The following is a 25,375-nucleotide window of genomic DNA, read 5'->3' as shown; positions in this document are numbered from 1 at the left end:
GCCATTGAAGCCATTGTTATAACTCTCTGCACTATTTTTTTTTTTAAATAATGTGTGCAGGGAGAGATTCTAAGGGATATTCTTTGAGAGAGAATATATTTGTCCAGTGGGGATGCAGGCTCCAGACACTGCGGGGATTGTGCAATTATTTGAACAATGGGCTGGAAATTTCTACTTCTGTAGGACTGAAAACAGCTTGGAGGCCTGCTTATTTGGAAGTGCAGGGTCGGAATTCATGGGGTGTGTGTGCATGTGCCACACATCCCATGGCCAGGCCTTCCTGGAAGCAGGTCTAGTGGCAATATTTCAATTCGAGGTAACCATATACACTGCTCTGGGCTCCTTGGAGGAAGAGTGAGATAGAAATGTAATAAATAAATAAAATAAAATATGGGGGAGGATTTCACAGTGTGAGAACTTGCCAATGATCCTACACCTCCACCCATAGTCTGCTGTGTCACAGGGCTGATGCCAAGGGGCACACATGAGTGGGGTGAGAACTGTCTTCTCTGGAGCAGAGGGTGGAGGCCATGCTGTCTTCTGGCACTCCTCCTCCTCCAAGGATGTTTTTAGGGAGATAGCTGCAAACTGACTGCCTTCTGTGGTGGTTTAGGGACCTAGTCATCTCCATCCTTGGAGTCTTTGGACCCCTCCTCTAACCGGAGTGGTGATAATTTTATACATGTTAAACATTCCTGCATGGGAAACACCTATGTGTAAAAACTTAGAAACCCATATGCAGAGTGTAGTAGTCCTGTATGTGGGCCTTTTCCTGTGCATGCACTGGAAACCATGGCCAGCTGCACCTTCTGTCATGACCCTGGATCCAGAAACCCTCACAACTGGGGTACAAGGCCAACAGTTGAGACAATAAGACTGAGTGGGAAGACCCCATAACCCAGACCCAAGGTGACCCCATGGCACTGCAACCCCCCACATCAAGAGAACAAAGATAACCCCATTCAGTACCTCCACCATGACTTGAGGACACAGCCCTGCCTAGGAGGAGATCTCTGATGACTTAGCAATCCTAGTAGAGGCTTCCCCAGTGAGCCAGCACTTAAGAAATTGGGCAAGGTCCCTTTAAGAAACAGAGCCTTCCTAGGGAAGGGGTGGAGCCAATTCACTCTGCCTGGAAGCAGCTATAAAAACGGAGCAGTCTGCTGCAAGAAGCTACTGTTGCAACAGCTTTTTAATGTTGCTATTCTCAGCTTGTGTTCCTGCTCAGTGCTAACCAAGATTCTAACTAGACTTTTGCCCTCAGAGTTGACCAAGGTCTGTGTCACTCGTGGTTCCCTGCCTCGGTGAAGTAGCTTAGCTTAGAACAGGATACCTTCCCAGGATGTGTGTATGCACAGCAAAACAGAGCTGTGTATGATAGCTTCACGGTTAAGATCTATACGCAGGTTTCTTGAAAACTGCTTCCTTATCTGTAAGGAATTTTATAAAACACAGAACTGAGATACTCGGTGTAAAAAAAAAAAACAAGGAGTGGGAACAGAAATCATTTATAACATGAGTTTTACTTACAATATGCTGGATGGGGTGGGGAAACAGGAGCTTTTGATGGAACTGGATAATAATAATAATAATAAAAGATATTTCTTCCATATAATTAGATACAGCACCCTTTCATATGCTTCTCTCCTTCAGTGTCCTTGTCCTCATCCCAAATTTTGACTAATCCTCTAATGCCAGACATGGCTGCTGCAATAATTAGGTACAAAAACACCAGCCCAGCATGTGGCTGCAAACAAACTCCTTGACGAAACTCAACAGTCCCTTGGTGCAGACGATTCCAGAGGATGAAGGGGATTTGAATACTTATAAAGCCACTTACAGGTTTCCTGTTGGAAATCTCATCCTCTTTTGCCAGCCTAGCATCTAACACTAGTAATGAGGAATTACTGAAGTGTTAGCTCTCCTCTCCCCATTCTCATTTCAGTATTAGTGCTGCAGCACAAACACTGCAGAGTGTATCCTGTTCTTCTCCTAAGCCCAAATGTCCAAATGTTTCCCCAACCTAAATCTCTCTCCCAAAACCTGCTGCGGAAAACATACAAACATGTATATATTTTTCTCAGCAGGGCAAATAGAAGCTTTGGAGGGGGCAATTTAGATCAATAAAATGGCATGTGGGAAATACTTACAATCCCCACTTCCAGCACTATAGCTTTGGTCCAATCCACAACCACCACTGAAACTCTTTAAAGAAAACAGAAACATCAGAAGATTTGATCACATATCTTCTGTGTTCTGTCTAGGCCCAGGGGAGGAAAGCTTGTCTTGTGGTAGCGAGCATGAATTGTTCTCTTTGCTAAGCAGGGTCCATTTTGGTTTGCATTTGGATGGGTGACTGCATGCAAGTGCTCTAATATATTCCCCTTAGGGGATGGGGCCGTAGCTCAGTGGAAAAGCATCTGCTTGCACGCAGAAGGTCTCAAGATCATTCCCTGGCCTCTTTACGTAGGGCTGTGAGAGACGCCTGCCTGAAACCTTGGAGATCTGCTGCCAGGCAGTGTAGACAGTACTGAGTTAGATGGACCAATGGTCTGATTCAGTAAAAGGCAGCTTCCTCCATCACTAGCATAAAATAGTTTCCACAAAAATACAAAGGTCTCTGGATCCCAGCTACTAAGGATCTAAGGTTTTGCTGTAGGTTGCTTCTGTTCTGGATATGTTCGGTTGCAAATCCAACCTATAGGATCAACAATAGGCCTAGTGCGCCCTCATGTTGTCTCTGCATTGTAACTAGGGGTGTGCATTGTATAGCTGCAGTTAGGAACAACCACAGTGCTTCATTGAGTGAGCATGGGCACTGAGCATAGGATTGGATACAATGGATATGCATCCCCCCCAAAAAACGGAAGCCATACAAACAGTCCTTTGAAAAGAAAGCATCTCCCCCACTACCTTTCCTCAAGTGAAAGGGATATAACCAAATAATGGGATCTAACCAAATAATCAATATTTCAAGGGAAAGGGATATAACCAAATAATGAATACTACTACTTGGGGAAAGTGTTGTATAAGTGAAAGGAGTTCCAGAACGTACATTATCCCAGTAATCTTTGTAACGATTCTGTAATGCAGGACGGTATTATTATTCCCTTATTATAAATAGACAACAGGGGTCAGAAATGTTGGGCAGCCGCAGGGAGCTACGTGCCCATCTGCGGGCCTACCAGGCTGATTGACTTCTAAACCCTCAGTGGAAGAGGAGCTACAAGTCAGCCAAGATACTTTCATCACCACTCTGGAACCAACCAGGCTTGGAGGCTGAAGAACTGGGCCAATTTGAAGTGACAAGAGAAGATGTTTATTTATTTATTTATTTTTACATTTTTATACCGCCTTTCGTTAAAAGAAAACCCCAAGGCGGTTTACAAAAATTAAAAACATACAGTAAAAAACAGTAAAAACATCAAGCTAAAAACAGGCATAAAAACAAGACAACAGATAAAAACACACAAGAACAGCAGTAAAAGACAATTATGTAAAAGCCTGGGTAAAAAGCCAAGTCTTTAAAAGCTTTCTAAAAGCTGTGATGGAGTCTGAGGAACGAATGGCCACCGGGAGAGCATTCCAGAGTCTAGGGGCAGCAACAGAGAAGGCCCTGTCCCGAGTGCACGACAGCCGGGCCTCCCTCATTGTCGGCACCCGGAGCAGGGCCCCCCCAGATGTCCTAGTCAAGCGGGCAGCAACCCTTGGGAGCAGGCGGTCCCTCAAATACCCCGGGCCCAAACCGTTTAGGGCTTTAAAGGTCAAAACCAGCACCTTGAATTGGACCCGGAAACGAACCGGCAGCCAGTGCAGCTCTTTCAAAACGGGGGTGATATGTTCCCAACGGGCAGCTCCGGATAGAACCCTCGCTGCCGCGTTTTGCACTAGCTGTAGTTTCCGGATATTCTTCAAGGGCAGCCCCATGTAGAGCGCGTTACAGTAATCCAGCCGTGACGTGACTAAGGCGTGGGTAACCGTGGCCAGATCTGCCTTCTCGAGAAAGGGACGCAACTGGCGCACCAGCCGAAGCCGTGCAAAGGCACCCCTGGCCACCGCCTCCACCTGAGCCTCCAAAAGCAGAGCCGGGTCCAGTAGTACCCCCAAGCTGCGTACTTGCTCCTTCAAGGGGAGTGCAACCCCATCCAGAACCGGTAAAATCTCCTCATCCCGATTGGCTCTCCTACTGACCAACAGTACCTCCGTCTTATCCGGATTCAATTTCAGTTTGTTAGCCCACATCCAACCCATCACGGCCTCCAGCCCCCGATTCAGGACATCCACCGCCTCCCTAGGATCAGATGACAAGGAGAGATAGAGCTGAGTGTCATCCGCATATTGCTGACAACTCAGTCCAAATCCCCGGATGACCTCTCCCAGCGGCTTCATGTAGATGTTAAACAGCATGGGGGACAAGACCGAACCCTGCGGGACCCCACAGGCCAACAGCCACGGGGCCGAGCAGTAGTCCCCTAGCACCACCTTCTGGACCCTCCCCTCAAGAAAGGACCGGAACCACTGCAACGCAGTGCCTCCGATTCCCATACTCGAGAGGCGGCCCAGAAGGATACCATGGTCGATGGTATCGAACGCCGCTGAGAGGTCCAGCAGAACCAACAGGGATGCACTCCCCCTGTCTAATTCCCGGCGTAGGTCATCCACTAGAGCGACCAAGGCAGTCTCAGTCCCATACCCAGGGCAGAAGCCAGATTGAAAAGGGTCCAGATAATCCGTATCATCCAAGACCCTCTGCAGCTGGGACGCCACCACACGCTCTATCACCTTGCCCAAGAAGGGAAGGTTAGACACAGGTCTATAATTGTCCAGGCTGGAGGGATCAAGGGAGGGCTTTTTTAATAGTGGTCTTACCACCGCCTCCTTAAGGCACGATGGCATCCTGCCCTCCCTTAACGAAGCATTAATGATCACCTCCAGCCATCTGCCTGTCCCCTCCCTGGCAGCTTTTATTAGCCATGAAGGGCAAGGGTCAAGAGCGCACGAAGTCGCCCGCACACTGCCCAGGATCTTGTCCACATCCTCAGGCCACACCAACTGAAAAGAATCCAACACAACGGGACCAGATGGTACCAGAGGCACGTCTGCCGGAACAGTTCTAAACTGTCTTGGGAAAACTAAAAATTAACAAATTGCTAGGGCCAGATGGCATCTCCCCAAGAGTTCTGAAGGAACTCAAATGTGAAATTGCTGATCTCCTAGCAAAAATATGTAACTTATCCCTACAGTCAGGCTCTGTGCTAGAGAACTGGAAAATAGTAATATAACTCTGATTTTCAAAAAGGGATCCAAGGGAGATCCGGGAAACTACAGGCCGGTTAGCTTAACTTCTGTGCTGGGAAAATTGATGGAAAACATAATTAAGGACAAAATTATATATAGAAGAACAGGTCTTGCTGAAGGAGAACCAGCAAGTCTTCTGCATGGGCATGTCTTGCCTCACCAACCTTTTGGAGTTCTTTGAGAGTGTCAACAGGCGTGTGGATAAAGGTGATCTGGTTGACATAGTATACTTGGACTTCCAAAAAGCTTTTGACAGAGTTCCCCACCAAAGGCTCTTGAGTAAACTTAACAATCATGGGATAAAAGGACAAGTTCATTTGTGGATTAATTACTAATTGAAGGACAGAAAACATAGGGTAGAAACAGAATGGACAGTTTTGACAATGGAGGGAAGTAAGAAGTGGGGTTCCCCACGATCTGTACTGGGACCAGTGCTCTTTAACTTATTCATAAATGATCTAGAAGTTGGGCTAAGCAGCGAAATGGCCAGATTTGCAGATGACTCTAAACTATTTAGGGCAGTGAAATCCAAAACAGATTGTGAGGAGCTCCAAAAGGATCTCTCCAAACTGGGTGAGTGGGTGACAAAATGGTAAATGTGGTTCAGTCTAAGCAATATAAATTATGCATATTGGAGCAAAAAAAACCCCCAACTTCACATATACACTGATGGGATCTGACCTGTCAGTGATTGACCAGGAGAGAGATCTTGGGGTTGTGGTGGAAAGCTCATTGAAAGTGTTGACTTTGTGTTTCGCAGCTGTAAAAAAAGGCAAATCCCATGCTAGGGATCATTAGGAAGGGGATTGAAAATAAAATGCTAATATTGTAATACCCTTATGCAAATCTATGGTGTGGCCACGTTTGGAGTACCGCGTACAGTTCTGGTCATCATATCTTAAGGACATTGTAGAACTGGAAACGATGCAGAAGAGGGCAACCAAGATGATCAGGGTCCTGGAGCACCTTCCCTATGAAGCAGGGCTACAGCATCTGGAGCTTTTTAGTTTGGAAAAGAGGTGACTATTGGGAGACATGATAGAGGTATATAAAATTATGCATGGAGTAGAGAGAGTTGACAGAGATAAATTTCTCTCTCACACCCACAACACTAGAATGAGGGATCATCCCATTAAAATGATGGCCAGTAAATTTAGGACCAACAAGGAAGTACTTTTTCACACAGCTCATAATTAATCTGTGGAATTCTCTACCATGGGATGTGGTTATGGCCACTAGCTTGGATGGCTCAAAAAGGGGTATGGACAAATTTATGGAGGACAGGTCTATCAATGGCTACTAGCTGGTGGCTATGTAGGCCATCTCCAGCCTCAGAGGCAAGATGCCTCCAAGTACCAGTTGCAGGGGAGCAACACCAAGAGAGAGGGCATGCTCTCATCCCTTGCCTGTGAACTTCTCAGAGGCATCTGGTGGGCCACTGTGGGAAACAGGATACTGGACTAGATCAGTCTTGGGCCTGATCCAGCAGGGCTGTTTTTATTTTCCTATGTTCTTAGCTTTTTGGTGTTTATTGCAGCAAAGATGTGCTTAGAACTGCAGAGACTGTGTTTCTGACTATTGCTGCCCCAAAATTACTCTTTTATTTTCAGTACCCCTTTTGGAGATGGCAACAATGACCGGGACGTATCAGTTTTGAAGTGGGGGACAAATGGTTCTAAAAGCTTAATGTGGTGGGGTAGCGTACTTCACTTTTGCACAGAAAATGTCATGCCTCTGGGACAGGTGGTGATGGCACTGGTACGAAGATTTCATGCCTCTCTGAAATACGCCAAAGTTCCTCCTGTCCCTGAACCATCCTCCAGCATCCTGAAATTCATCAGATATATTATCTTCAGCAAATGTTTGGTTCACTATTAATCCTGATGCTATTTTACACATGCAGGTCATTCACTGATCTATAGCCCTGTGCCTGCAGCAAGAGGCTAGACTAGGGGAAGTGTCTGAAAAAGGCTCCACTGTTCAAGGATACACCTGGATATTACTCATGAATTACACATATACATGTTTGTCACTAAGTGCCTCATCACCTGATGATTTGCAGTTGTGCATATGAACTGTCTTCATTGAAAAGATTGAGTAGGAGGTGATGGGAAGTAATGTGTAAGCTGACTGGGCTGGTTCATATGTTATACCTATTCAACACATATAGGTTATCCTTTGACAAGACAGTCCTTAACTGATAAGCATTCATGGGTGACCTCAGCCTTACCCATATCCTTCCTCCTGGCACAACACCACTTCTTGACAACAACAACAACAACAACAATAAATAATAATAATAATAAATGTGCCTCGTGGCACTTCACACTAATAAATTTTTGCAATAACAGCAAAAATATTGCAAACATATAGATATATGGAAAACAAAGCGTGCAGGATGAAGTAGACAGGCAAAGTAAGCATGAAATTTTATTAATTTGCATGATTTACAATGAGCTCAGCAGTTAAGGTATTGTGAGTGCAGAATCTGGCATTGTGGCACTGAGTATGGATAGCATAGGAAGATTCTGGCTATGGGAAACTTTCCAGAATTGTCAGCAAATTCAAAGGGTTTAAATGTATTAGCTAACGCAAAACTAGATGATTATTGTGAACTGATTCATTGTCAAGTGATTGAAGGCAAGCATGCAGTTCACAGTTCATTCATCCCCTGCCCTTCCTCCATTTGTATCTGCCCCTTTTCCCCCACTTAGTTGAGGTAACATACATTGGGTTACATATAGAGTCTATTCTCACGATGGGGAAGAACCGGGCTAAGGGAGGCTAGCCCAGTTCTCCCCCATCATGGGAACCACCGGGCTTGTAGGTGAGCCCAGTGGTTCCACGGTAGCTAGCCCACCTAAGAACCCCTCCCTTTAAACCAGGATAACGGAGCAAGCGCTCCATTAACCTGATATTCTTGCTTGTGAGATGCCACGGCACATCTCTGTGCTGCGGTGACTTGCAAGGAAACCCCCGACTGGGAGGCTAAAACAAGCCTCCTGGCCATGGGGGTCTCCCCAGAATGCCCCACGCACTTGTGTGGGGCGTTCTGGGGGCCATGCGGCCCCCAATCCCTGCAGCCCCTACCAGCTCCGTGATGGAACTGGTAATTGTGTGGGCAGCCGATCTGTCCGCCCAGGGCTAAGAGCCTGCTCGTTTGAGGGGAGAGTGGACTAGACCCGCTCTCCCCACAGAAGCCCTCGTGGCACTTCACACTAATCATGTGAAGCGCCTCATTCTCTAGTTATCCCTGTTTAATAAGGATAACCTCAGTTTTCTGGTACCTGTTCCTAGTAAATCACTAGGTGGCTACCTTTGTTTTGTTTTGGGGAAAGCTTTTGTTTGTTTGTTTTTAAGCTTGTTAGTCTGTTCTGTGGAGTGTGTTAGTTTCCCTTCCACAACTGCCTACCCAGATGGTAAATCTTGCTGTGAGTTTGACCCGAATTTATTTAGACTAATTGCAAGAGTATTCTTAAATTCTAAGAAAGGAACTGTTGTGTCAGTTGACTGACACATCTACTTCAGAAAGCTCCAGAGGAAGAGCTACTTCAGCGTAAATGAGTACAGAAGTAGCAGGCAGAGGAGACCTTTCAGCAATGTGTAATTGTGTAGATTTTTCAAGCAACAATCCTTGGTCTGAAAGCAGGGGTGTGCTTTGATCATAATAGTGTCCCTATTTGTGTCTGTCAAATGTTGAAGGGGATGAGGTTATCCTATTTTATCTACAAAACAACCCAGTGATATCATTACACTGTGAGATTGTCCCAAGGAACCCAGTGAACTTCATGGCCAAGAAGGAATTGGAATGCAGGACTCCCGGTCCTAATCTAACACTCTCCCCATTACACCATACTTGCTTTCCAGTTCCATTTGCATTAGAAATGCTGGTGAAGTTTGTTATTCGTAGGTAGGGGCTTATAATGCTCACCGCAAAGAGCAGGTGAGTATTATGAGATGCTTGAATTTGTCTCTAGCTTGAATTAAAATCTGATTTAGAGAGAATTTCTCGTTTACTAACCCAGGCCCTGATCCCCCCAAGCCCCACTTCCCTTTAAAGAACATTTACTCGCCACAGTAGCAGTGGCAACAGCACTCCAAATGGGGGGAAAGAGGAGGAGGGAGAGTTGATCTCTCCTCCCCTCCCCTCTCTAGTACATTGGTAGAATGCCAGAGGGAACAGTTCCAGTTACCCTTGGGAAATGTTTGTACCCAGAGGAAGTGGATGGACACCTTCCGAAGTCAGATAGGCTCAGAAAACAAGCTGTTACTTCTGGTTTTTTTGGGTGGTAGCTTGGCTTATTTTCTGAGCCAACCTGACATGAACTGGTGTGGAGGGTTCACCCACCAGCAGTGTACCATATATAATATGGAAATGGAGGAACCCCCAATACATTTATGTTTAAAAAGAAAAAGAAACTTTCAGGTGCTAAAACCAAACCTGGTTTCTGTCTCTGTAGCTTCTACAGGCTCAACAGCTACAGTAAAATAATAGATGAAATGAGATGCACATGTGTGATGGAGGTGAGATGGAATTTTGCAGTTCCTTGATGTGTCAGCAGTCTTTCTTGCCAAGGGAAATTTCTTGCAAAAGGCTGGTGTTATCTTTGGACAAATGGCTCTAGCAAGCAGCCAGTCTTTGTGTTTTTGTAGTATTTCAAAACCTGCTAGCAGTCTCCAGGAGTAGATCTGTAAATCTGGGCAACTGCATTTGGGCACTTCAGCACTATTTGCATCCCAGATATTTGCTTGTCTTGAAATTTCAACTGCCCTTGTAGAAAGTTGTTCCTTTGCACACCCAATTTCACACCTCATTACTTCAACCGACACTTGAAACATATGGATGTACATGTTTACCTTACTTAACCATTTCTTATACGACTTTCAATACAATATTCATCCTTTTTTTGCATGTTCCAAATAATTAGAATACTTGTTGTACAACAGTGGACCAGTACAAACATAACAAGACCAGTCATAGATCAATCAACAGCAGGAACCCCATACTGGAGCAAATTATCCCCTCCCGCATTAACCACTTTTAAAAGATAACGAGCCGGGTCTCACGATCAGTGAGACCCGGTTTGGGTGAGGTGAGCGGGAAGGGAGCCCTGGGCATACTGGGAAGACCCCTGGAGCCGGAAGGTGGCTTTTCGCCTCCCCTCAGGGGGTCTCCTTGTGAGTAGCCACGGTGCGGAGCCACGCTGCGGCTACTCACGATCAGGAAGCCTGGGTTTGCGGAGCGCTCGCTCCGCAAACCCGGGCTTTGGGGAGGGCTAAAAAAGCGGGCTAGTCACTTGTAAGCCACCAGGCTCGCTTGCGAGCTCAGTGGTTTACACGATCAGCCAAAATCAGGCTAGGCTCTCCTAGCCCGATTTTGGCTGATTGTGAGAATAGCCCCAACATTTAAACTAACATTTTAGTTAGATCAGTTTGTTTATCACATTTATCTACCTGTCATATTTATATATCTCCTGATATGTGCATCCCTAGGTAGTGAGCATAGGTTTAAATACAATACCACAGTTATGTAGGTCTGAGGTTTCATCAGGTTCTATACCAGCTTCAAATCTTGGTAAAGTTGGGTGGTTAGTTACTCTTAACCATGGTTAACATTGAGGCTGTTCCCATGACCAGGAGAAATCAGGCTAAGGGAGCCTAGCCCGGTTTCTCCGAGTCGTGTGCTGCAACGGGAACCGTGTGGCTCCCAGCATAAACCACCGAAAATACCCCTCCCCTTAAATGAGGTTAGTGGAGCGCACGCTCTGCTGACCCCGTTTACCCAATCGTGAGATGCCACACCAACTCATGAGGAGACCCCCGCCGGGAGGCTAAAACAAGCCTCCCAACTTTGGGGGGTCTCCCCAGGATGCCCCGTGCACTTGCATGGGGCATCCTGGGACTTCCGGGGGCCAGGTGGCCCCCGATCCCCGCCACCCCTGCTGGCTCCATGATGAAGTCGGTAATTGTGTGGGCGGCAGGCTGCCCAGGAATGGCTCCCCGCAGAGCCCGGTTAGGCTCTCCTCACTGCTCATGTGGAGAGCCTCATTGATGCCAGTGTACTACTTCAACCATAATGTAGGTAGGGAAGAGGAAGTGCACCATCTCATGGCTCCCTCAGTTAATAGATCAAATCTTTCCATTTGTGGTGCAGCTGGGAAATGACTTGACTAGCAAGACAGAGGTTACTGGTTCGAATCCCCACTGGTATGTTTCCCAGACTATGGGAAACACCTGTATCAGGCAGAAGCAATATAGGAAGATGCTGAAAGGCATCGTCTCATACTGCACAGGAGATGGCAATGGCAAACCCCTTCTGTACTCTACTGAAGACAACCACAGGACTCTGTGGGCGCCAGGAGTCGACACAGACTCGACAGCACACTTCACTTTACTTTACTTTACTTTTACAGTTTGCATGACTGTATGTGGTAGCCTCATTAAGATTTTAATTTTTTTTGAGATGGAGTTTCTATCTTTTTAAAAAGGTATATTTCTATTATGTAGTCAAAATCACACTATTGTTACAGTTCATGCATTGCTGCTGCAAAACCCTGTTTCCTTCTGTACTTGTAAACTCATTTTTTTCTGGTCTAAGAGGCACTCACATTGTGGTCAGTGTGATCTCTGACTAGAGTCCTCAAACGTTGCCTTCTTCAATCAAATTCAAAACTGCTGAATGCCCCTTAAAAGCAGTTTTGGATGTAGTGACTTGAAAATCCAGAAAAATGTACTTAAGAACATAGGAAGCTGCCCTATACTGAGTCAGACCATAGGTCCATCTCACTCAGTATTGTCTATCCAGACTGGCAGTGGCTTCTCCAAGGTTGCAGGCAGGAATCTCTCTCAGCCCTGTGCTTTGGTAGTTTGTTGGTTCAATAAAAAAATCTTGTCCTGTTAAAAATAAATAAATCTTGTCCTATCTTGGAGAAGCCAGGGAAGGGACTTGAAACCTTCTGCTTTTCCCAGAGTGGCTCCATCCCCTGAGGGGAATATCTTACATTGCTCACACGTCTAGGCTCCCATTTATGCAACCAGACCCTGCTTAGCTACGGGGACAAGTCATGCTTGCTTCCACAAGAACAGCTCTCCTCTCACGTGGAGGTTTCCCTTCATAAGGCTGGTTTGGATTATCAACACACTATGGCTTGAGCCCTCCCAACCCCACATGCTTCTCTTTCCCTTTACCTCCACCACTCCCCACTCCCCCAGCAACACCCTGGTTTACAGGTGACAGTTAAACAATAGCTCCCAATTCAGACAAACTGCAGAGCTGTTGTTCTACCTGTCGTTCTACCTTTAAAAACAAACTTTTTTTCAACTTTATTGAAACATAAAAGAAAAGAAAAACAGTGTCATGATATTTCTTTAAGCAAGTACTAGAAAGAAAACATTCTGAATATATTAACAGTTCTAAGAAAATTCGGCAGCAATGATCAACATTACTGTTGTTTTACCTAACCAGTATTTAAACGCCACAGCTCTATTGGAGTTGGGAGTCGCTTTGCAAACTTTTGTCTAAGATCAAGTGTAGTCTTGGAGCTGGGAAAGGAAGGGAAAGAACGAGAGACTAGGGAATACACAATTTTGGGAATGTTCAAACCATAGTCTGTTGCAGGGGTCTGAACAGGCCCTAATAAGATTGCAAATTACCATGCCTTAAAACTGATTGGTTGAAAGAATGAAGCCACTCCCCTACGAAGAAATACTGCAACATTTGGGACTTTTAAGAAAGAAGGCAGGTAAGGGGGGACATGATAGAGGTGTATAAAAATATGCATGATGTGGATCAAGTGGACGTTTTTCTCCTTCACTCATAATATTAGAACCTGGGGTCATCAGTTGAAGCTAAAAGTAGCAGATGCAGACCAAAAAATGTACTTCTTTACACCATGTATAGTTGAACTATGGAATTAACTGTTGCTGGATGATGGCTACCAATCTAGATTTTTTTTTATTTAAAAAAAGGTATTAGAGGATAGGGCTATGATTGACTACTAGCTTCGATAGCTGTATATTTCCATCAAGATCAGAGGGGCATGCCCCTGAAGTTGTAAGGGAATTTACAACCAATGAAAAGGGATGGTTGCCCTCTTTCCCCTGCTTGTAGGCTTCCCTAATGTACCGGGTTGGCTACTGCATGAAGCAGGATGTTGGACTAGATTGGCCTTTGGCCTGGACTAGCAGAGCTTTCTTTATGTTCGTAATGTTCAAGGTTTGGCAACTGATAATTTTATAGCAGGAAGGTTAAGGCAGCTGTGATGGAACTCTGGAGAGGGGCCATGGTATTAGGCGGTTAACCCTTCCTAACCCACCTGCACCACTTCCCTTCTTAAATCCCCCCTCTTAAACTGCTATTAGTCCAGTGGGGACACTTTTTGTACTTACCTCCCCTACCCCTGCAATTAATAGCAGCTTTGGGAGGTGATGGAAACAGCAAGAGAGAAAGAATAAAGCCCTCCCTCCCCATGCCATAGCCTCAGTTCAAAGCACCCCACAGCATCTGGGCAAGGGTATTTAACCCCTTTCTCTCGTCCCATTTTCCTGACTTAAATTACCCTACTTCTCGCTGCAGTTTGTACTGCTGGGGAAACAGGTATTCATAACTGTGCATCTTTCTATTAGGGGTGCTTTAGATTGAGAAAATGGTACAGGAAATGGTTACACACCCCTTCACCAAGCATTGCAGGCTTTATCCAATTTGAGGGGTCCCACGGTTGCTTTTGTTTTTTGTTTAAAAAGAAATATCAGGAAATCTGGTCACTGATCTCCGGCATCTTGTGTAGTTTGACTCTCAGTCATAAAATCTGATAAGTTGCTTTGGACAAATCTCTTTCTGTCTCAGTTGAACTAATCTCTCAGAGCTATTGTGAACCAAATTATTGCTCAGACCTCTGAAACTCCTTGGAAGAAGTGTGGGATATAAATATGATAAATAAAATAATGTTTAACTTAAAATAAAATTATTTTAATTATTAGCATTTAGAAATTTGATAATTTAGAAATAATTATTCTAAATAATCATATGTACACTTTGTAGAACTTGTACATACAATCATAGAACTCCAAATAGTGTGGCTGCCTTTTGCTCCTCATGGATGCTTTGTGCAGTTAACAACTGCTCAATGGACAGAAATCCAACAGGTGGAGATTTTGCCATTGTTGCAGCTCCATGCTTGAAACATTTTCATTTGCTGAATTTCTGGTAACTATTTAAGGAATAGATCCCCTGTCACAGAACAAAGTGGTATCCATTAAGGGATTTAACAGAAGGGGCTGTTAAAGATAGCTATTGTAATGAGGGTAGGATTCAATGTCTTTATAGTCTCTTTGACAGAATATTATTATAGAAGTTGTGTGTAGCAATGGTGGTGGATGTCATTCAAAGGCGGACTGCTGTAGTAGTAAAATGAATTGTGAAATTCTCTTTTTAGAGTGTTGTCTCTTAGAATAATGTCGCTACATCTCAATTCACAGGATTGATGACTGCTTCTGTGCTTCTCGGAAACTGGATGCAGTAGCCACAGAAGCAAAATTCAAGCAGGACCTGGGATTCCGGATGTTGACCTGTGGCCGAACTGATCTGGTCAAACAGGCCATATCTTTGCTGGGGCCTGATGGAATTAACAGTATGAGTGAACAGGTGGGTGAACAAAAATTGAAACCTTTAATTAAAGAAAATAGCCTCCAATGGTCTGTTCTTAATATGCATGAAATTCTTAACCTGATGAGTATTTGCTAATATTCTTTCATACCGAACTATAGCCAGGTCTATACACGTAGCAGAATGAGGTAGCAGAATGGACTGTACCACTTCAGGCTACAGGTGGAAGGTTCTACTTTTGAATGTTCCCCTTGTAAACAGCAGCAGCCGGGGTGTAGCAAGGTTGGAGTGGGCCCAGAGACAAGATTTTAAAATGCCCCGCCTCACTGAAGCTTAGCTCATGAAGTAAAGAAATCTTAAAGGAGGCTGAATAGTGGTAACAAAAAGCATAGTAAAAGATAGATAGATACACACATCATCCTAAATTGTTTTTTTAAGGGTTTTGTAAATTGTGGACGATGCAAGTCATTTAATGGTACTAGAGAAAGACATGCTGTTCTGGTAGCTCCAGGTCTTAACACTCACATCAATTTCGGAGGATGAATACAACTGAAGGAAGCCCGGGCGGGTGCGCAGCTGGGGGAATTAGTCATATGACTTGCCTCTGCGGGGGGGGGGGGCCCAAGGCAGTGGGGCCCAGACAACTATCTCCCCTTGCCCTATTATAGTTACGCTCAACAACAAAACAAAAAATGCCTTACTATCAGAAAACTAGCACATTAGTATTCTAGAGATTAAAGTTCTAGCCCAGCTCTTTCCCAGAAAATAGAAAATGGGCCCAGCAGGCAGTTTTTAACGTACGTGTGTGTGTTGTTAAAAAAACCTCTCCTACTGCATTGTAACATGGTGTGTTTTATCCTACCATCTCATCCTTTTGTAAGTGTAGACCAGGCCTAACAGTCTAGCTCGGTTAAAATGCAATGCAAAAGAATAATTTACTTATGGTCTCTCAGTCTCCATGTGACACCTCTGAGACCTGGGAATGAGTGCTCCTCTCTCCTTAGGCACGTGGCTAGGGGAGATTTGGCTCATGTTCACCCCTGACAGCCATGCATACCAGCCTACATGTGATGTCATGCACAGGGGACGTGGCCAGCACCTGGAAGGGCCATGCACAGCCCTCTGGAGCTCATTTCCCAACCATCAAAGAAGCACCAGCTGTGTGTTTTCTTCATCCTCTCCCTTGCTCAGAGTGAGGGAGAGAACGCAGAAAACACACAACTGCCAATGAAGATGGCTGGGGATGAGTTTAGCCAAGGCGAGGGGCAAGCCAGGCAACTCCCAGAAGCAGGGCAGCTCATGTTCTTTGAACATGACTTCCCAATTATAGCTCGACCCTCCCCTCCATCTCTGGGCAAGAGTCTACTTCCTATTTAGTTTAATGTAAACAGAGATTGGTAATGTCATCTGAACCCACCAATCTCTGCTTATTCTAACCTACATGCTTCGTTACTCGTGGGGGGTTCCATTCCTTGCCTGCTAATGCGAGTAATGAAACTGCGAATAATGAGGCATTGTGCCTATGGAAAATGGGGTTAGTTCCTGGATGGGGGAAAAAGACAACAACAGTCAGAAAATGGCAAAACAACAACCCTGAAAGGCATTACTGTGCTGTGCTCTGTGGAGTCTCCTTGTGCCCTGCTTGTGTCTAGTGGTGCCCCTCAAACTGCAAAATCCCCCCCCAAAAAACTGTGAAAAATCACAGAAAAAATGCTTTAAACAAAAAAGAAATGAACCACAAAAATTGCTCCTGCAGTCAAAATGGCAGCCGGAAGTGACCTCCGCAGTCACTTTCAGCCCTCTAGGAACAGTGGATATGTGGATTTTAACCCTTTTGTCTCTACGGATAATGAAATCAGGTTCCAATTAGACACTCGCAACGCACAAAACTGCGAAGAGTGGTTCCATGAGTAATGAGGTTTGCCTGTAGATGCTCAGGCAGAGATGGGAGTGGGGAACACATGTTCCCAAGGTTTAGAGAAGTTGCATGGAGCCTGGCAGTAACCGAGGTTCCATGGGATGTCTGAACCAGCCTTTTATGTCTGAACCCAAGACTGTCTCCAAACTCTGATTTGTTTGGAAGTGGCAAATCAGGATATGAAACCATGATTTGAAGCTGGCTTGCAAGCCACAGGTTGTGCTAATTATGGTTTCCTGTTGTGTCTGAATCCATAATCCACAGACAAACCACAGTTAGAAACATTGCTCCACCTCAAGAGGCTGCAGTACAAGGGAGACAGCTTATGCATGTACAGGTGAAACTCGGAAAATTAGAATATCGTGCAAAAGTCCATTAATTTCAGTAATGCAAATTAAAAGGTGAAACTGATATATGAGACAGACGCATTACATGCAAAGCAAGATAAGTCAAGCCTTAATTTGTTATAATTGTGATGATCATGGCGTACAACTCATGAAAACCCCAAATCCACAATCTCAGAAAATTAGAATATTACATGGAACCAAGAAGACAAGGATTGAAGAATAGAACAATATCGGACCTCTGAAAAGTATAAGCATGCATATGTATTCAGTACTTGGTTTGGGCCCCTTTTGCAGCAATTACTGCCTCAATGCGGCGTGGCATGGATGCTATCAGCCTGTGGCACTGATGAGGTATTATGGAAGTCCGGGATGCTTCATTAGCGGCCTTCAGCAATTCTGCATTGTTTGGTCTCATGTCTCTCATCCTTCTCTTGGCAATGCCCCATAGATACTCTATGGGGTCAGGTCAGGCGAGTTTGCTGGCCAGTCAAGCACACTACACTGTATACTTTCCAGAGGTCCGATATTGTTCTATTCTTCAATCCTTGTCTTCTTGGTTCCATGTAATATTCTAATTTTCTGAGATTGTGGATTTGGGGTTTTCATGAGCTGTACGCCATGATCATCACAATTATAACAAATTAAGGCTTATCTCGCTTTGCATGTAATGCGTCTGTCTCATATATCAGTTTCACCTTTTAATTTGCATTACTGAAATTAATGGACTTTTGCACGATATTCTAATTTTCCGAGTTTCACCTGTATAAAGCTTGAGTCCTGAGCAATAGGAAACAAAAGTAGACAAGCAGCTCTGAACAATGGTTTGCCTATTGTAGAACTGGAAATTCAAACTTTGGTGAGTTCCTAGTTCTCACCAAACTGCGGTGAGTCCTTAGCTATGGTTAGCACGGACTATTTATTTACATTTATTTATTTATTTGTTGCATTTTTATACCACCTTTCTGCCTTGACAAAGCATTTGGGCATTTCAGATTAATACAAATTACAGCCAAGAGTCTCTGTAGTGAAGGGTCAGCTAATCTAGTTTTCCTCCAAACAGGACAGCATTTTCTAGAGATAGCAACTTTCAACAGTGCTGTCTGGCACTTCATTTAAAATTAAGTCACTATGTACTGTGGACGAGTGTACAAAAGCTTCTACTCTCCCAACCATTAACAATATTGGCAGTGAGTATAAAGTGCCGGAATCTGACCTGTCAAAAAGAAGCTCATTAAATTGCTAGAGGGACATTTTCATGAAATAAAGGCCCAATGTTCTGATTTTTATACAAAAAAAGAATAATAGAGCATAATCCTAATGCTATAGAAGGCAGTGGGATTTAAATGTCCATCTCAGTGAAGACAGAAACATCATAAAAAGCCTAAAGATTTTTATTTTTAAAAATATTATTCATTTAAACATCCAGCATTTGTTTTTTAAAATATACTAGGCTGCTTTCTGCTCAGTAAGACCACTGGTCCATCTAGTTCACTATTACGTACACTGATTGACAGCAACTCTCCAGGTTTTCAGTCAGGTCTTTCTGAGCCTTACCCTGAAAATACAAGGGATTTTTATTTATTTTTATTTATTTTATTTTTACATTTTTATATCCTGCTCTTCCTCCAAGGAGCCCAGAGCAGTGTACTGCATACTTAGGTTTCTCCTCACAACAACCCTGTGAAGTAGGTTAGGCTGAGAGAGAAGTGACTGGCCCAGAGTCACCCAGCTAGTTTCACCGCTGAATGGGGATTTGAACTCTGGTCTCCCCGGTCCTAGTCCAGCACTCTAGCCACTACACCATGCTGGCTCCTGGATTGAAGCTGAGACCTTCTGCGTGTAAAACATGTGCTCTCCTTTGAACCATGGCCCCTTCCCATCAAGATAATTGGCTGATTCAGATACATATCTGGGCCAAATATTGTGTTCCTATGGAAGAGGAGCAAGTGGGCACATCTCCCCTCCAACATGCTCATTACATGATGGATGCTTCACCTGGATGTCCATATTTGCATCCCCAACCTCAATAAAGTTTTTGAGAAGGAAGAGCCCCGGTGCCTCCAATGCATTGCCACCACCTGCGCCACGTCGCTGCCCGCCTATGCTGTCTATCCCATGGCCTCCACTAAAGGTACAGAGGCCACTTTCTCTCACTCCCTCCGCCCCCGTTAAACTTTAGGGAAGTTTAAACTTTACGTTAGGGATGCCCCTTTACTTGTAGATAAACCTCAAGGATCCCCCTTTGCAAGTATGCCTGAGCCAACTCGGGTAGGCTCTTGACCAAACCCAGGACCAGGCCGGGTCAGTTCAAATCCAGCCCAGATTTGAACTGAGCCAGCCCAACTGATTGCATGCACATCCCTAGTGTGGAGTGCACACGCGACATGTTGCAACATGAGCAAGGGGGCGAGGAGAATGTGCCTAATCCTCCATCATGGGAAGAGGATCTTCCAGCCCAGTTAACCATTGGGGGTGGGGATAGTGAAAATACTTGCAAATTTATAACTGTATACTACAATTATATTTTGTGACTCTGTGAATCTGACTCTGTGAATATTTTGTGAATCTGTGACTCCTGATGATGTGGACAAGCTGCTTGGGGTGGTGCGGCCTACCACTTGTTCTCTGGACCCTTGCCCGAATTGGCTGCTTTAATCTAGCAGGGAGATTGTTGAGGGGGCCTAGTTAATATCATAAATGCATCACTGAGGGAGGGGAGGGTGCCTCTATGTTTGAAGGAGGCAATAGTTAGACCTCTTCTTAAGAATCCTTCCCTGGAGGGGAAGTTGCGCCTCAAAATTAGAGCTGTTATATAGAGTCCCTCACCAATGCTTTTTAATATCTACATGAAACTGCTGAGTGAGGTCATCAGGAGTTTTGGTGCTGGGTGTTATCCGTATGCTGATGACACCCAAATCTACTTCTCCTTTTCATCTGCATCATCAGGAAATTGTGTCCATTCCCTAAATTCCTGCCTACAGGCAGTAATGGGCTGGATGAGAGATAACAGATTGAAGTTGAATCCAAACAAGACGGAGGTGCTCATTGTAGGGGCTCAGAATCTGAGGGGTGAGTTAGATCTCCCTGTGCTGGATGGGCTTACACTCCCCCGGAAGGAGCAGGTAGACAGCTTGGGAGTACTACTGAACCCAGGCCTTACCCTGGTATCTCAGGTGTAGGCCATGACCAGGAGTGCTTTTTATCAGCTTCGGCTGATTTGACAGCTGCGTCCATTCCTTGAAGAGGACGACCTCAAAACAGTGGTGCACCAGCTAGTAACCTCCAGGCTTGACTACTGCAATGCACTCTACGTGGGGGCTGCCTTTGTACGTAGTTCGGAAACTTCAGTTAGTTCAAAATGCAGCAGCCAGACTGGTCTCCGGGGCAACTCGGAGAGACCATATTATGCCTGTTTTGAAACAGTTGCACTGGCTGCCAATATGTTTCCGGGCAAAGTACAAAGTGCTGGTCATTACCTTTAAAGCCCTGAATGGATTAGGTCCAGGCTACATTAGGGAGCACCTTCTGCATGATCCCCACCACATGTTAAGGTCATCTGAGGAGGTCCATCTCCAGTTACCTCCAGTACGTCTGGTGGCGAGCCTTCTCTGTAGCCGTTCCTGGACTGTGGAATGCGCTCCCTGCAGAAATCTGTAATTCGAGCTCTTTATTGGTTTTTAGGATAGCCCTTAAGACCTATCTGTTTGGCCTGGCTTTCCAGGATTTTTAATTTGTTGTAAAGGGTTTTTAATGTACCTGTTTTTCAGGGTTTTTGAATTGTTTTATTGTTTAATAGTTTTATGGTATTTTATATTTTTAATTGTTGATTGATTTTTAACTATCTTTGTTTTATTTGTAAACTGCCCCAAGCCAATTTTGGAAGGGCGGTTTAAAAATTAATTAATTAAATAAGATCTAGATAAATTACAAAAGACATAAAACTGCTACAATTACAAAATCCTCTTCAGAATTTTAATCACATTTCTTCCTCAGCCTGTCTCAGCTTTATCACTTAATCATCACCGATCCTGAGAGCTATCCCAAGTTCATCACATCAATTAAATTTCTGATATTATAATGGCACATCCAGTCTTGAATAAGAGGACTCCATATTGAATATAAATTATCTTTTTAATCCTCTTATCTCTCAATCTTACATTTGAATCAGACCAAAGTTATTAAGTAGAGAAGAATAAGAAGGTTGGTTTTGATGTTTCCAGTGGACCAGAGTCAAAGAGGGAGCCATGAACAATTAACTGCCCAACTCTATGGCTTCGGTAATACATTCAAGAAGACACATTAGTGGCCATGTGAAATGTCTCCATGTGAAGGCAGTTCTGCATGGCAAGCCATTTCTGTATATGATTCTGCATACAGTTCAGGAGAGTTTTAACTAACCATTGCAAACTTTGAATTGTGGATGAGTTAAATAATCCCACATGGCTGCTAGAATGTATGGTTTTGCTTTAAGTCATGCTGCAGCAATAATGTTGTGACTGTGCAGCAATCAAATGCTCTTGCACAGATGTTTGAATTACAGTGGCTGATATCCAGATTAGCAGAGTGCTAGTGCAATGAGTGCACTGCCAGCACTATGGAGAGAGGCAATTTTCATCAGTTTTTATTTGCAGCCTCGGACATCTTTTCAGGATTCACAATTGGCTATGAAGGGAAGGGGGGGATTAATAAAAATCGCCTCTCACCCATAGTGTGCAGTGCACGATGACTGCACTAATGCTTCACTAATCCAGACCAGTGGTTCCCAACCAGGGTTCCTCCAGATGTTGCTGAACTACAACTCTCAGCATCCCCAGCTACAATTTATTATGGCTGGGGATGCTGTGAGTTGTATATCAGCAACATCTGGAGGAACCCTAGTTGGGAACCACTGGTCTAGATGTCAGCCAGTGAGGCTGTTCACATGAGCAGCCAAATCCAAACACAGGTGCTGCCTGCCCCACAAGCCTGAGTTTTAAACCTGGGCTTTAACCTGGGTTAAAGGGCGCAAGCGTGCCCTTTACCCCAGGTACAGGGTTATGTGTGTCTAGAGCACCTGAGTCACAGGGGAATTCCTGAATGCACTGCCTTTGTCACGTGGTGCATTATGGGATTCCTGGAATCTGGGACTTGTTTTCCCGGCCTCCAGTGACCCATGCTGCTCAGAGCAGTGCGGATCATGAGGGTGTGCACACCGGTGAACCAAAGAGGAGATAGTCTGGGAGGAAGGTAGGTTTATCCCTGCCTTACCCCTGCCCTCCCTCCCCACTCCTCTCATGGTCGTGTGTATGACCTTAGTGTGTGTTAAAGTATGCTGGATTTTCAATCTTTCCTTCTTAAACATTATATCTATAATCCTAAATATACTTGCTTAGAAGTCCCAAGGAAATCAACATAGAATACTTCTACCTGGTTAGGATTATGGCTGTCATGATAAAGATTTTGCTGTGAGGGACTTTTGTGACATTTGTTAGTGATTTTGATCAGATATGTGTGTTGTGTTTCTGTTAAAAGGATATGTTTAAAGCACTGTTCTGTACATAAACTAATTATATTGAAAATGTATTTATCTTTTGACATTGATGTTCATACAGGGCATGACTCCACTGATGTACGCTTGTGTGCGGGGTGATGAGGCCATGGTCCAGATGTTGCTGGATGCTGGAGCAGATCTGAATGCTGAGGTGAGGCCATTCTTATGATTACTTGTATTATATTTACGTCTCTATGAACAGAATCATGCTCTAAAGGGCTTCAGGAATCCATGATCAAGGATGCTAATGTCTGAAAGTGAAATGTCAGTAATGGATCTTACCAAAACAACTTGCCATTCAAGTAAAACCTACTATGGAGGGATATCTTATCATCTTATCTTATCTTATCTATCTTCAGTGTCCATTCTGGATTAAACAACACAGGGCCCTCATCCTGAACCACATCCAGGAGCTTCAGACCTCTGGCCCACATGGCACATTTCCTTTGCTGAAACATATTATATATGGATGGGTGAAAAGCAGCAGCTCTTTGGTATCAGGGCTTACTGAGATGTTCAGCAGAGGTCAGCTAGCAAATCCAGCAAAGTATTTGTTTTTGGTGTAGCAGTAAACCTTCTATCACTCCTAACTATAATGTAGGAGCTCACATGACTGAATGCTCCTCCATTTACAGAAAACAGAAGATTAGATGTTGAAGAGAAGTGTTCCAGAAGTAGTGTTCTCAGAGGCGCTCTAACCCCGGCCCTTGGAGCCCCAGTCGCTGGCCACCAAGGTCCAGGCTTGTGACGATCCCTCTCAACTGCGCAGGTGCACTTCGCAGTTAGCAAGAGACTCTGGGCCGAACAGACAGGCCCAGCATGGCTCCAGCTGCTGCACGGGGAGGCGCGAGGATTTCTTGGCTCATCCCACCACCGGCAGCCAACCCTTGGCCGCATGGTGGCTGAATTTTTTTTTAAATACCCGTAGGTTCGGCATGACAGGAAGCCCCGAAAAATCAGATTTCAGGGGGTCTCACAGTGGGGGCGGTCTGGGCCCCCAAATTTACCTGCTGTCCGCTGCCCTGTTCAGCTTCCTGCTGAGATGGCACTCTCCCAGGAACCCGCATATGGTGCCAGCATGCACATGGCAGATGCTATGTGCGTGCTGATTCTTGCAGGGAGTGCCATTGTAGCAGGAAGCGCCATCGCAGCCGGTAAGGATCTGCTCTTCTCCTTTTTAAAGATCCTGCTCACCACTCCTCACCCGGCAGTGCCGAACCTGTACACGAACCTTGGTTCGTGCACATCCCTAGCCATAGGATCAGACAATGCAGAGTCCGTGTGAAGGGGGATCTTCTTCTAAGAGCTCCATATGATGCACCATTTAAAATAAAACATTTCAATTGTTCAACTTTTGTTTTAAAACCCTCACCCGAATAAAAAGTTGACTTGACTCGTCTGGTGTTGATGTCAAATATTCTCCAAAGTAAGTCATAAAAATAACAACTCTGGTGGGTTGCCTTGAGCATGACACCAGCTGCAAAGAAAAAATGCAACTCTTTATTAAGTGTTTCCCTTTGGCAGTCTAGGAACAGAACAGCAGCAAAGATAATGGTGTCTTAATAGTGATATTTTTGAACACTGAACAACAGGTGCTGTCAGTTTCAGTTTCACATTCAGTGGAATATGGGGTTAAAATGCCCCCAGCGCACTGTCAGAATTTCCCTGCAATTAAAAAAAAATTATGGGATGGGGGGAGGAGGGATGGAACATCACAAGGCAATTGACCTCATTAAAGTTGAGCATTGAAACAAAAGTTATACGATCCACACACACACCCTCAACCTTTCTGAGTCTTCTTTGGGTCACACTTACCCTGGTATCCAGGCCGTGCCTGGGGTCACTAGCCCTGATCCACATGTGACGTTTCTTGACAAGGAGAAGATCTCTGCACAAGTAGAAGCAGCAAATAATGGAAGAATGTGTTGCAGGGATAAATTGGCTTTTAAGTAAGCTCCTTACCGCCCCCCCCCCCCACACACACCCAACAGACTTTCTCTTTGTTGAGTACCAATCTCTTCTAATTCATGGGCAGATCTGCTGCTGCTGCATTGTTCACAACAGCTTTACAAAGCTACTTTTGCTCATGATATGGTAATTCTTGATTTTGTATATGACTTTAATAAATAAATAAAAACAACCTGATGATAAAGGTGCTTCTGCATTATCAGTGGTTACTTCCAGATTGGAGCCCTTTGGCCTTGCTGACTCATTGCTTTTCTGTAATTAGCTGGAAGTGGAATTTAATTAGAGGTTTTGCACCACACTTGCTATAATGCTGTGCGATATTATACACTATTATATTATCAATGCCTTTCTCAGTGGGCAAGATCCTTCTGCAATATTTACTCACAAATACATCCCATTCAGCAAGGATCCTTTCCAGTATTAATTAAAACAGTCTTCTTCTTGGTGTCTGTGCATCGGACACAGGATTTGTGCCTGTGAAGAGACCAGTCCAGAACCTTCTAGGGGTTAAATAGATTTTAGGTTGTAGCCCCGCCCCTTTTGTATCCACTTTGTGGCTGTCCCACTCTGCTCCCTCAATTTTTTCCCAATCGCCATAGACTCAAGACCGCTCCAAGCCTTCGCAAGGTGGGGGGGCTGTTTTAGAGAGACTATTGCAGTTGATAAAGGAAAGTACCTGTTTGATTTCTACCCTCTTTTTTATTCTGTCT

General features: G+C 44.6%; 1 protein-coding gene across 7 annotated transcripts in view; it reads left to right on the top strand.

The window, feature by feature from the left end:
* Positions 1 to 25,375, top strand: part of ABTB3 (ankyrin repeat and BTB domain containing 3) — a 448,319-nt gene that overhangs the window by 372,729 nt on the left and 50,215 nt on the right. For all 7 annotated transcript variants that reach the window (XM_053258103.1, XM_053258104.1, XM_053258101.1 and 4 more), the window contains 2 exons: positions 14,776 to 14,941; positions 22,759 to 22,848. In XM_053258103.1, the coding sequence (XP_053114078.1) occupies positions 14,776 to 14,941; positions 22,759 to 22,848 (256 nt within the window). The remainder of the gene's footprint in view (positions 1 to 14,775; positions 14,942 to 22,758; positions 22,849 to 25,375) is intronic.

The sequence above is a fragment of the Hemicordylus capensis genome, chromosome 5 (assembly GCF_027244095.1).
Source record: "Hemicordylus capensis ecotype Gifberg chromosome 5, rHemCap1.1.pri, whole genome shotgun sequence".
NCBI classification, from domain to species: domain Eukaryota; kingdom Metazoa; phylum Chordata; class Lepidosauria; order Squamata; family Cordylidae; genus Hemicordylus; species Hemicordylus capensis.
This window is presented reverse-complemented; position numbering and strand designations above follow the sequence as displayed.